The sequence below is a fragment of the Aspergillus neoniger genome, assembly GCF_003184625.1.
Source record: "Aspergillus neoniger CBS 115656 unplaced genomic scaffold BO87scaffold_32, whole genome shotgun sequence".
NCBI classification, from domain to species: Eukaryota; Fungi; Ascomycota; class Eurotiomycetes; order Eurotiales; family Aspergillaceae; genus Aspergillus; species Aspergillus neoniger.
Window position 1 is genome coordinate 87,755 of NW_020291160.1, and position 11,940 is coordinate 99,694.

The 11,940-nt window shown below is 50.9% G+C and overlaps 5 protein-coding genes across 5 annotated transcripts; 3 read left to right on the plus strand and 2 right to left on the minus strand.

Moving 5' to 3' along the window:
- Nucleotides 1-297: 297 nt before the first annotated feature.
- Nucleotides 298-2,190, minus strand: BO87DRAFT_461788 (glycosyltransferase family 2 protein; the record flags this gene model as incomplete). The annotated part of the gene is made up of 4 exons (XM_025629118.1): nucleotides 298-870; nucleotides 931-1,056; nucleotides 1,101-1,688; nucleotides 1,741-2,190. 4 exons carry the CDS (start codon nucleotides 2,188-2,190, stop codon nucleotides 298-300), a joined length of 1,737 nt encoding a protein of 578 aa, XP_025476406.1.
- Nucleotides 2,191-3,424: 1,234 nt separating this feature from the next.
- Nucleotides 3,425-4,883, plus strand: BO87DRAFT_461789 (acyltransferase family protein). The gene has a single exon (XM_025629119.1). The coding sequence runs from the start codon at nucleotides 3,542-3,544 to the stop codon at nucleotides 4,853-4,855; it is 1,314 nt and encodes a 437-aa protein (XP_025476407.1). The 5' UTR covers nucleotides 3,425-3,541; the 3' UTR covers nucleotides 4,856-4,883.
- A 659-nt stretch (nucleotides 4,884-5,542) lies between these two features.
- Nucleotides 5,543-7,193, plus strand: BO87DRAFT_341453 (uncharacterized protein). Its single transcript, XM_025620697.1, has 2 exons — nucleotides 5,543-6,026; nucleotides 6,073-7,193. The coding sequence occupies exons 1-2, from the start codon at nucleotides 5,619-5,621 to the stop codon at nucleotides 7,006-7,008; spliced, it is 1,344 nt and encodes a 447-aa protein (XP_025476408.1). The 5' UTR covers nucleotides 5,543-5,618; the 3' UTR covers nucleotides 7,009-7,193.
- Nucleotides 7,194-7,303: 110 nt separating this feature from the next.
- Nucleotides 7,304-9,282, plus strand: BO87DRAFT_444115 (phytoene desaturase family protein; the record flags this gene model as incomplete). Its single annotated transcript, XM_025628128.1, has 4 exons — nucleotides 7,304-7,342; nucleotides 7,395-7,516; nucleotides 7,560-8,093; nucleotides 8,152-9,282. Exons 1-4 carry the CDS (start codon nucleotides 7,315-7,317, stop codon nucleotides 9,280-9,282), a joined length of 1,815 nt encoding a protein of 604 aa, XP_025476409.1. The 5' UTR covers nucleotides 7,304-7,314.
- A 311-nt stretch (nucleotides 9,283-9,593) lies between these two features.
- On the minus strand, nucleotides 9,594-10,905 carry BO87DRAFT_399901 (cell wall glucanase; the record flags this gene model as incomplete). The annotated part of the gene is made up of 3 exons (XM_025625482.1): nucleotides 9,594-10,255; nucleotides 10,303-10,737; nucleotides 10,791-10,905. The coding sequence occupies 3 exons, from the start codon at nucleotides 10,903-10,905 to the stop codon at nucleotides 9,594-9,596; spliced, it is 1,212 nt and encodes a 403-aa protein (XP_025476410.1).
- Between the last annotated feature and the right edge of the window lie 1,035 nt (nucleotides 10,906-11,940).

An 11,940-nucleotide genomic window follows, 5' to 3' on the forward strand; every position in this document is an offset into this window, starting at 1 on the left:
ACAATACTGGTGAGAAACGATGGTATTGTTCGTATAGTAGGCTGATCAGGTGACTGGGAGACATTCAATGTTCTCTAGTATCGCGTTTTTTCAACACTCTACTCCGTTGCCATCACACCTTCAACCTTGCATTGGCTTGGCATGTCTGTCATTCCTTGGCGAATGTTTTCTTCAATATTGCTTAACACTTCTACTTGTCAAGGACATCATACTCAAGCATATATACACTCGTGGTATGTCGGCCCAGGGAAGCCTTCATGGCCACCCCCGTTCATGCAGCAAAACCAACAGCTCGGCTCACTTCGCGACAACTGTCCACCACCCACCCACAATCAACACGGACACAACCCCCGCAAGGATAAATACCACCACGTCAGCCGAACCTGGCATCAGCGACGTTGCAACATACCTCCCCGAGGCGCCGCCCAGGATGGCCATCCAAAAGACAAAGAATCCGACTTCCCAAATCTTAAGACGCAGCTTGGAATGCCTCACCTCCTTGTTGGCTCTCATGGTCGTTCCCCATGAATCGTGGAGCACTGTAAGAAAGCTCCATACCTGAATGGCGGGCAACGGCACATGATAGAACAGATGTGCGGGAAGACTCCACATCCACTCCTTCATAGTTGGTCGGTATGGATTACGAAACACAAGGTAGGAGATTGTCAGTCCCAGGCGATGGGTGTAATCCTGGAATGAGAAGGCTCGAATTAGGAGCATCCCAGAACAGAGGTACAGGACAACAGTCAGGGGCACGACAAAGGCGGCAAACTGTCGCCGCAGGGCGCCGAAGAACAATATCGGAGAGTGCATCAGGTACACGCTCGGTCTGTGGAAACTTTCGACGTGCACCGCTCGGCCCCAGCGAACCTGAGCATATTAGAATGATGCCTTATCATCTGGCCGGGGCACATTTGTTTGGACACATACCTGCTGCAATAGCCACCTCCTGAATGTTGTGGGTGACTCAGTGGCAGTCATAACGTCGGATGCGAAAACCACTTTCCAACCTTTTAGAAGGAGACGTGTGGTCAAATGTCGATCCTCGTTCACAACCTGCACGGTCAGTCTATGCTGATATCATGGCGTGGAATACTCACCATCCAATGCCCGAACACACTTTGCTTGTACCATGCCAGCAACTCTCCACTGACTGCAGAAAAGCGAAAAGCAGCAGACGGTCCACTTTGGCAGTCATTTGCAGCAACCGCGCCAGTAAAGGAACGTGCCAGATACAATTCATTCAGGTAAACCGCATTGCCAAGCTGTGTGATAACTGTTTCATCTTTGTTGTGGATAGTGAGTGCCGTGCTAGCACCCCCAATTCCCGGATCTGCAGCACATGTTGCCATCGTACGCGTTAATGTATCGGGCATCACAATTGAGTCTGAATCCGATGTCCACAAGAATTCGATGTCGAGGATATCTGAGAGCACCAAGGAGATTATGAAGGAGGTGAACATGATTCCCTTCTTGTGCATGTGCGGCTGACTAACACACAGTTTAGAAATCCCCTTCTCGCCGACCAGAGTGATACCACTCTTCTCGAGAGCTGCTCTGGCGACGGAACAGCATTGAGCAATAATCTCAGCATCCGTTGTCTTGGAGGATCTTGCTCGATCCATCTGCATGGCAATCTCTGCTAAAGGGATATCTAGGTGCATCAATGCAGACTTTTCCGTGTAAACCTGGCCAAGGAATGTTAATAAACTACTACAGAGACAGAGGATGATCACCTACATCTTGAAAGACTTCAACCATCTCCCGATCCTCTTCTGCATCCCCGTCGATACATACAAGAAGGAACCTGCAATTCTGGGCATGCGAATAGCTCCCCAATGCCTGTTTCCACAGGGTAGGCTCCTCCCTATACCCAACAATAGCAGCAACGCAGTCCAACCTCTGCTCGCTTGACTTGCCCTTCTCAGCAAGGCCAAGGCTACCGTTCTCTTCCTGCAGAGCTGCATCTCTGCGTCTCTTGTTGTTTCTCCATCGACAATACTCGGCCAGAATTATACTGACTATCATGTCAAAGGTCAAGGGTTGCTTAAGATACATCAAGCCATAGAAGTATACCGCGGCCGCAACAATACAACCAAGGAAATTGAGAGTTCGTTCGGCCAGGGGCACCAACCGCTGACCAGAGCCCATGCCACTGTGTGGCTTCAACGGCTTGGGTAGATAATACATGATGGAAAAATGTAAGGCTCTTAATAGCACAAAACGGTTCAGGCCGTGAGACCGAAAAAGCGCCAAAGGAAAAGTATTCTCTCAAGCGTAACACGAAACTTGTCCTACCCTCTTGGTTGTAATATATGTGATTTGAGTCAGTGCCTGGCCATGGTCCAGGTGGCAATGCTAACCTCATTGTCTAGAACAGTCATGAGCCTCAGCACTCAGTCTTTGACGGCTCATGGCGTGTCAACTTAGTGCTGATGCCAATGCATCCTACCATCCATTCATGTTGGCAGGATGGTGATGTTTTGTTGCGCAGTCCCTGCACATGGCAGTGATGGAACTTGCCGTGTGAACGATCGGCCCATGCTGGAACAATCTACGCGGTCTTCAGGCGGCCGCGGGTAGCAAACTTGCATCCTGTGTTTCAGTACCTGTACACTGGTTATCACATAAGCGTTAGGGAATGAGTTGTCAAGGCCAAAAGAATCATACTCATCCAACTCGGTGGAAGCTACGATTTTCCACATTTAATCTGTATATGGGTTTACGAGTTCTGACCTCCTCCGGCATTTCAGTCGCCAACCGTGATTCTGAGCCAACAACAATTATTCATTGGGATTGGGTAAGGGCATCATCTTTCTCGGAAACTACGCCCAAGTCAGCAATGAATGCGGCAGGTACGTCTTTCCATCTTGTCTAACTCCTTCGGGTTCCAAAGTATATGGCTCATTGCCTATTTCCACGTTAATATAGTAATATATTTGGCTATTTGCTAATCCTCTAAAGGAATCACTTCTGTCCGAAGTGACCCTAGCAACATGGACAGAGGCATCTTGAGCAATCTGGTTGGCTACGCAAGAACCCGTTGACGATGTGCCGAGGACACCGATATACGACGAGGAAGATGATAGATCTGTGATCTGCATAAGCTGCGGGGTTTTTACTATTTACCTCGTATCCAGACCCTGCTGATAGGTTAGTGCTTATCTCACTAGCAGATAGATCATGCTGGTCGCCACGAATGATGCAGCCTGGACTTAGTGGCTTCGGGATTTGGTATCGGATGGCTCCCCGTCGGACTACGGAGCATCATCTCCGGGATCTTCACATACCCGTCCTATCACGAAGAATGTCACCAACCTTGTGATCCTATGTCGGGATATGCTAGGTACCACACTGCTTTGTTACTTAATAGGTAGGATCTGTTTGCCGACTCAATGCAAGATCGGCCGTGGCAGGAGTCCGAGTTGTCGGGGCTGCACCTCGGCCATGCTTCTTAAACCCCCCACTCGACCAAAGTATTACAGCACACCTGATCCTCCTTACTCTAAGTACGTTCCCCAATTCCCGTCATATACTCAATATGACATCAGCAGCTTCGGCCAAAGCTCGACAAAATTGGCTGGATGGCCTGCGAGGCACGGCTGCGGCTTTTGTCGCCTGGTTCCACTTCACGGTGGGAGAAATGAGAGCTCCCTATCGATCATTCTGGGCTGTCCCCGCCGCTGAAAATCACCGCTTCTTCCAGTTACCGCCATTCCGCTTACTGTTTGCCGGGCAGTCAATGGTTCTTCTCTTCTTTGTCATCTCAGGCTATGCCGTGTCGACCTCCATCATACGTCTCCGTGATGATGCCCCGGCTCAGTTCTATCGAAAACTTACATCTTCCGTCTTTCGCCGTGGTTTCCGACTTTACATTCCCGTTTTGATCCTTTGCCTCATCTCCCATTTGGCTTATTACATGGGTCTGATTGACTGGACGCCGGGTGATCAGGAGGGCTGTCCCGGAGCACAGCCCTGGTCAGCGCTGCAACCTCATCTCAGTTGTCTTACCATGACCTTCCTGACGACTCTTCAACTAAGTGGACCGTTCTATGTGACAGGGTATAATTTCCACTTGTGGACAATCTCATACGAGTACCAATGCTCACTGGCGGTTTATCTGGTCCTACTCGGCCTTGCATCCGTCAGACCTATGGTACGGCTGGTGGCAATCACCTGCCTGAGCGCCGCATTCATGTGGTTCGGCTCACCTATATTATCGGCCTTTCTTGCTGGTCTCGGGTTTGCGGAACTCGATATACTACGTGAAGCGTCACGGGATTCATTGATGGCTGGGCAGAAGAGAAAACCGACCACCCTTGTCAGAAACTGTGCCAATATCCTCACCGGCTTGCTCTTTGTGAGCGGGATTTACTTGTTGTGCCTCCCACAAGACTCAAATTTTCCACCTGACTTCTCGTTTCAATCCTCCCTCAAGCTACCGTTCTATGTAGATCCCGAGATCCGCATCCGGGGATGGCACGCTGTTGGGGCGATCCTTGTTGTTGGAACGCTCAGACATCTTCGATTCCTGCGAATTCCGCTAGAGACTCGTCTGGCCCAATTCCTCGGGATGATCTCTTTTTCACTGTATCTGTTTCATCCTTTATTCATCATGGTCATGCGCAATCGCATCCTGCAGACTGTGTGCCATTATCTGTGGGGGACGGATTTCTGGCAGACGCAGCAGGATGAGTCCGCCTGGCATGTAATCATTCTGGCGTGGAGTGCCGCTGCGTCGGTTCTTTTTCCGCCGTTAATTCTGGCATCTATGTATATGGCCAAGATTGTAGACCGGAAGTCGGTTGCTTGGTCGTATCAAGTGGAAAACCTCGTCAGCCGTGCTAGCAGGTGACCGCAGTGGGTCTTTGGATATACACTAGAACTTTTTTTGTTTTGCCGAAATTGAATCATTTAGGACTACTTTCAAGCCTCGCGGCAGGAGGGGTGGCTTTGAAGTGGGAGCAGAAGATCTTACGTGGGTTGGCGTTCCTCCGCATTCACCCGCAGCATGAAGATCATCACCTAGTTTAGTAGATCTGCACTAATTCATGCCTGCCTTTCTGATGCATTAGCTGCAGACAGCGATCATGATTAGCCAGCCTTGTCAGCACAACCGGATTACCCCTCTTAACTCACTTTCCATCCTCCCACTATACTCCCAGCCCGGTCGGCATAACTCTGAAAGTAGTTTTCGTGCCCGAAATTGCAGATCAATGCATACTATGACCGACGTTGTCAGCACGGGCTCGTAACCAACTCCGAGGTACCGAATCCGTGTCCGAGCAGGAGCCGCACATCAGGCGTGCCAAACTGTAAGCTGACAGGAAGGGCTCGGCAGAGGATCGAGCACAGGGGCAGTGGATGAGGAGAACGCAATAGTTAATGGAAGGTGAAGCGATCAATACGACAACTTGGCCTTCAGTTAGATCTGCACATGGTGCCAAGTGTAGCTATGCGTCATCGCTGGGGCTGAGCATACAGAATTGGTGTACTCGGGTAAATCCGTTATGAACAGCAACAAGCTGGATCTCCAGTCGTGACCTACTGAACTCCAATGAATATACCTGGGAAATATTGAGGGTATACTGGAATTTTCAATAGCTGCCGCAACCACAATGCGGCGCGTTCTATTGTCGCTTGTACTATCTCTTTCACTCCTCTTCATCTTCTACAAAACCAAGCACATCGGAGACTACACCATTCGAGTTGCCACGCCTGGATTGAATCTGGGGAAGCACATAACCGTATCGAGCTCCAAAACCGACCGATTTCGTCCCCTCAGACTGACCGAATGCACCGACTCAACCCCCGGATACTACGCGCCATGTGTGGCTCGGACACTACCGAATGTAGTATCCGCTGAGGAGCTGATCTACCCTGCCTTTACCATAAACCCTCCAATATTCGCTACGTCCCGTCCTCACGATGCAGAACGGTGGTGGAACACGACGTGGATGATGTGGGAGCGAGCTTATGAGATGAAAGGTCGAGTGCGTTATCCTGAAAAGCACGGTCAGATATATGTGAGTGTACACATCCCTGCACAAGAGACAGATACTTATATTCCAGGTATTTGAAAATGTTACCCTATCTGCTTCTACACCCTTCGACCAGTGGATAATGCAAGCCTGCATGTCCGGCCTCGCCACAACCTCTCATGTTGTACCTAGCAGCGACGAGCCCACCCATGACAGCGTGCTGCTGGCAAATTTCCCAGACTCTTGGTCGATGCAGCACTTTCTCGACCGTGGCATGCGGGCAGTCGCTCAGTCGCGGGACCATCAGACGCAGTACGTAGCTACCGGGCGCAAGGGACACAAGTCCGTCGAGGAGTTTTGGTCATACCTCGGATATCCCGCAGACCAGGTGTTGCATAGCGATACAAGTTTTGTCGCATCGCAGCTAATATGGAGCTGTCGTGCACCGCTTATCCACCCGTGGCTGACACAGAGATCCCTTTTGCTACTCAGTCCTGATAGTCTCCAGCCAGTGGAAAATTCAAACCGAAAAGTAATTCTATACATGACGCGATCGAACGGACTGATCCTCAATGCTGGCAGAGAAATCCTCAACGAGAATATTCTCCTGGCAGATATCCAATCACTTCTCGATAAGAGAGGGAAAAGGGAAGAACTAAAAATCTTCAACCACGAGGATTTCCCCAGCACTGACGCGCTGATGCGCTATGTTCATCGGAACGTGAAAGCGGTGATTGGCCCACATGGAAGCGCTCTGCATAATCATTTCTGGGCTGCGGAGGATACACTGTTAATCGAATTTATGCCAACATCCAGGCCGGACTTTGCTTTCTATGAGGCCGCAAGCATGCGGGATCAACCATATGCGGTAATGATGATAGACCCGGTGGATGATCAGCATAATATGGAGGTGGATGTACCTGCTTTGATTGAGATTTTGTCGGAGAGGTTGGACCAGCCACTGGAGGTGAGCGAGCGACTGAAGGCAGCGTATGATTGGGAGGCGGAAGAGCTGGGAGTTAATTAGCTTGTTCCTGTGTGTTATACCGGATTACCCGAAAGTAAGTTCGGTTGTCATACAGTCTAGGCGTCTTTATATTGTTTTGAGTTTACGTTTTCCTGTTGCTCTTTGACCTGACCCGTGGATACCGAGCCCTCTCTCGCTGTCCTCCCACTTGCTCCGTTGTGGTGAATACCAGACCCCTTAAGTATAAATCATATGACACCCATATGGCTCCGCCATATCTCGCACATGGCTACTGCATGACATCAACTCCAAGCCGTAAAATCTAGACAACTTCATTCACTTCCCAAAGCACCTGCTCTTGGATAAATGGAGCCTCCCACTGCCATAGTAGTCGGTATGAAGCACATCTCATCTTCTCCATCCTTCTCTAACTACTCAACAAACAGGTGGTGGTGCCGGCGGCGTCGCTGTCGCAGCACGCCTCGCCAAAAAGGGCTACAAAGTGACAGTGGTGGAGAAGAACGCAGACATCGGTGGACGCTGTTCTCTAATGCAAGAGAATGACTATGTGCGTCCCTCGATATATCCCAAGGCGATACTAACATCTGTAGCGCTTCGACCAAGGCCCATCCCTCCTTCTCATGCCGTCCTTCTTCCACCAAATATTTCAAGACCTAGACACCTCCATCTCCGATGAGGGCATCACCCTCCGCAAATGCGACCCTAGCTACCGCATCTGGTTCCCAGACCACGACCACATGGACTTGTCCACTGACATTCCATCGATGAAAGAACAAATAGAAGCCTATGAAGGACCTCACGGGTTCGAAGGATTCCTACGATTCTTGGTTGAATCCGGTCGACACTATACCTTGTCCTGTGAACATATCTTGCACCGTAACTTCGCAACCATCTGGAGTCTACTCCGATGGGATCTCCTCCTAGCTTTACCCAAACTCCACGTCTTCGAGAGCATCTATACTCGTGCAAGTCGCTACTTTCACTCCGATAAACTCCGCCAGGCATTCACATTCGCCAGTATGTACCTGGGCATGAGCCCGTTTGATGCTCCGGCGACATACTCTCTGCTACAGTATACCGAAATAACAGATGGGATATGGTATCCCGTTGGTGGATTCAGAACTGTGCCTCCCCCTTCCATCAACTTTCTCCTATCCGTGACTCCAAGTAACTGTTATATAGATCCTCGACGCCCTCGTCAAAATCAGCATCCGTCACAACACCACATACATCCTCAACACGCCCGTAACCTCCATCGCCCTCAGCGACGACCACAAGCACGTAACGGGGGTGCATCTCTCCAGCGGCAAATTCCTCCCCGCAGACATCGTAATCATCAACGCGGACCTAACCTACGCATACAACAACCTCCTCCCGAAAACCACCTACAGCGAATCCCTCCAAAACAAACCCACCTCATGCAGCAGCATCTCCTTCTACTGGGGGCTAGACACCACCCTCCCGAACCTCCAATCCCACAATATATTCCTTCCCCCTTCATCAAAATATAAATCCAGCTTCGACGCTATCTTCAAAACCCACCAAATCCCCGAACATCCCTCATTATACCTACACATCCCAAGTAGAATCGACCCCTCAGCTTCACCACCAAACACAGACGCTATCGTCGTCCTAGTCCCCGTCCCTCACCTTCCCTCCCCAACAACATCCTCCTCCTCATCATCAACATCCCCATTAAACCCCCACAACGCAACCGCCTACTGGCACACCACCACCCAAACCATCCGCGCCCTGATCCTCTCCACTATCCACGACCTCACAGGCAACGACATCGAACCACACATCGTATGCGAAAGGATCGAAACCCCACTAACCTGGAAAAACAGATACAACCTGGATCGCGGGGCGATACTCGGTCTTTCGCATTCATTTCTCAATGTGTTGTGCTTTAGGCCCAGGATTCAGCATGAGAGTATTCAGGGGTTGTTTTTCGTTGGGGCCAGTACGCATCCTGGGAGTGGGGTGCCGGTTGTGCTTGGGGGGAGTGGGGTTGTTGTTCGTATTATTGAGGAGTGGGTTGGGAGGGTGAAGAGGGGGGATCTAGGGAGAGGGGTAAAAGGGGGATTGGGGAGGAGGGGGGTGTGGGTTGGTGTTGTTGTTGTGGTGGTGGTGGTGGTGGTGGTGCGGGTGGAGATGGGGATGAGGATGGGTGAATGGTTTTGTGGGCTTGAGGAAGCATGGATGGAGAGCGGCGATGAGTCGACTTGGCGGGTGTTGCTGTGTGCTATTCTGGGGATTGGGCTGGTGCGGAATTTGTGTCTTGCTTGTATGGGGGTACCTGCTGAGCTGTAGACTCTTCTCCTGGGTGGTGGGGAGAGGCAGAGTGTGATTGTGTCTGTCTGTGGTATCATAGGGTAGCTTTATCGATGGATATAGCAGGATCTCTAGAGTGTTTACATAATGTAGTTGGCCATGCCGTAGGTTGATTCAATCCGCTGTAGGACAATGGTATGTTCAGTGCGAGTGTTATATGTACATTTACACTCAATATTATGATTAAGTACACTATACTCATACACCTTTCAAATATCGATCCGAAGAAATATATACCACATCAAGCATCTCGCGTGCTACGTGCATACTTGAAACCGTGTACCACCCATCTAGGACAGACTCAGCGCAACCACGGCACCGACTGCCGCGAGGACCGATCCCTCCATCACGCGCTCGCCATACCCAGAAGCGGCACTCTTCTTCGTGCTGCTGTCTCCACTGCTACTCCCGCCGGTGCTACTGACTCCGGAGCTGGATCCCGAGGCGGTAGCCGAATCCGACATCTTGGTGCCAGCAGTCATGTTCAGGCCAGTATCCTGCAAGTTGTAGAGAACGGTGCTGTTGCCGGAGAGTTCAATAGTGTCTGACAGACCGCTGTCGCTGGTGTACACATAGGAAGTGTCCCCCTTGTCGATAGTTCCAGCCGGGGCAGGGTAGCACTCGATCGTGATGTCCTTGTACTGAGCGTAGAAGTAGCCGTACTCCTTAATATCCGTGCTATCCCAGTCGATCAGACCACCAGCCCATTCAATGGTACCCAGTCCCTCGGCTTCCGAACCACCGGGCCAGATGGACATCTCCAGCCGAGACGGCGTCTGGGGGTACTGGTAGACACCCGAGGTAGCGTTGTAGGTGGAGTTCTTGGTCAGTGTGCGCATCACGGTGCCATCGATGAGCCATTCCAACACGTCGGGCTTCCAGTCGATGGTGTAGGTGTGCCATTCGTCAAAGGTGTTGCCGTTAGACACGGCGGCGTTGACTTCATTGGTATCTGGAATTGTCAGTTTGAAAGACCAGAAAGACAAGCTGCGAACATACAGTTTTCTACACCCTGGAAGTAAAAGTTGGTCTGCGCGCTCGACAGATTGTATCCAACCCATTCAAGGTCGATCTCATCAGAATCATCCGACATCAGAATGAAACCCGTCACGACACCTTGCGTCCGGCTGCTCTTGATCTTGGCCGACACCTTGCCATACCAGATGTAATGGTTGAGGGAGTACAGACTGCCCGTAGTGCCGTTGGGCATCGTCAACCACAGACTATCATTCTTGATCTTGGGGTAGCCGCTGTACACCCAATCGTATTCGGACGCGTTACCAAGGTAGTGGTCGTACAGGACTGCATTGTCCATGCTTGTGAACGAGTAGGTCTGGTTCTTGCAGATGGGCTCGGGCGTGCAGCTGTCGAGCGAGTACGATTCAAGAGGGTTGCAACCTCCCAGGCAGTAGGTTCCTACACCACATTGTCCACCTTGAAGATAATATGTCAGGATATGTGTGAATTACGAGGCATGGTGTGCTCACTGTAGCAGCACGGGTAATCTTCCGGACACTTGCTGTCGGTGCTGCAAGTCGGGGCAGAGGCCGAGGCGGTGGCCGCAGCCAGACAGGCCACGAACCATGCAGGAATGTGGCGCATATTGGGTCCGAACAAGAATGCTATGCCGCAGTCAAGGGGTGTGGCAGAGGACTGCCAAAAAGGACTGCCGGGGAGAATACACTGGGTACAGTGAAAAGATGAAACAACAGCGTAGTTTCAGTAGCAAAGGAACGGCGGGTTCAGCATTATATTGAGGGAAAATCCCGCATGTCATTTATTCCCCGAACCGACCGGTCAAAAGGGGGAACGTGTGGGACAAGGCGACAGCCAAACGATAGCAGACCGAAAGCCCGCAGATATCGCTTAAGCATATTGAAATTGGATAATCGCATACAAATTTTTTGAGTAGGACGGACCAACTAACCCGAAAAGTATTGGTGAACAGTGGCAATGACGAGTGGTATCACTTTTATGGGTACACTAAATGTCTTGGAGAGGCCCGCTGAAGATAACATGTTGATGGCGCTCGGCGATACCATGGTAGAGACGGGTCATATCTGGGTCAGGTCACCGGGGGGGAGTCTCATCACAGTAACTCATAAGCGAGCTCGCAGCCCTCCATATCCGCTACGCAGGGACATTTGTACTTCATTGTGACCTTCCCCGGTGATCGTACGTCCGAGCAATTGGATCGAATCTGCACGAATGGCAGGTCTTCATGCTGGGGAAATTGTTTCACGCCTGCCGAGGGCGACCAATCCGAGCTAGGCAGCAGGATTCTCCTGCGCCATTGTTGGGTCAAGCTTTGCTAGTGCCTGCGCTAGTACAGACTAACCAGCGCCATCCCAGGGGTATTGCGCGTCTCCGTCATTTGTTATCAGAAAGCGGTGATCAATAATTAATTCTAAACAGCGGCGTAGGAGATGGACTGATATGGCATGTAGCCCCTGCGCCATGTTATTTCGCAGAGTGTTCGTCTCGGTCCTGCGTAGATCAACGGGGCGCCGAAATTGAGTTGTCCGCTTCCTGGGGAAATATTTTATGCCGAAAACAGCCGCTATTCCGAACGGCTTGCATTTTTTCACGGTGGGTCTGGCCGTCGGACTTCATTGGCGATGATTCTTCAGTAATTAT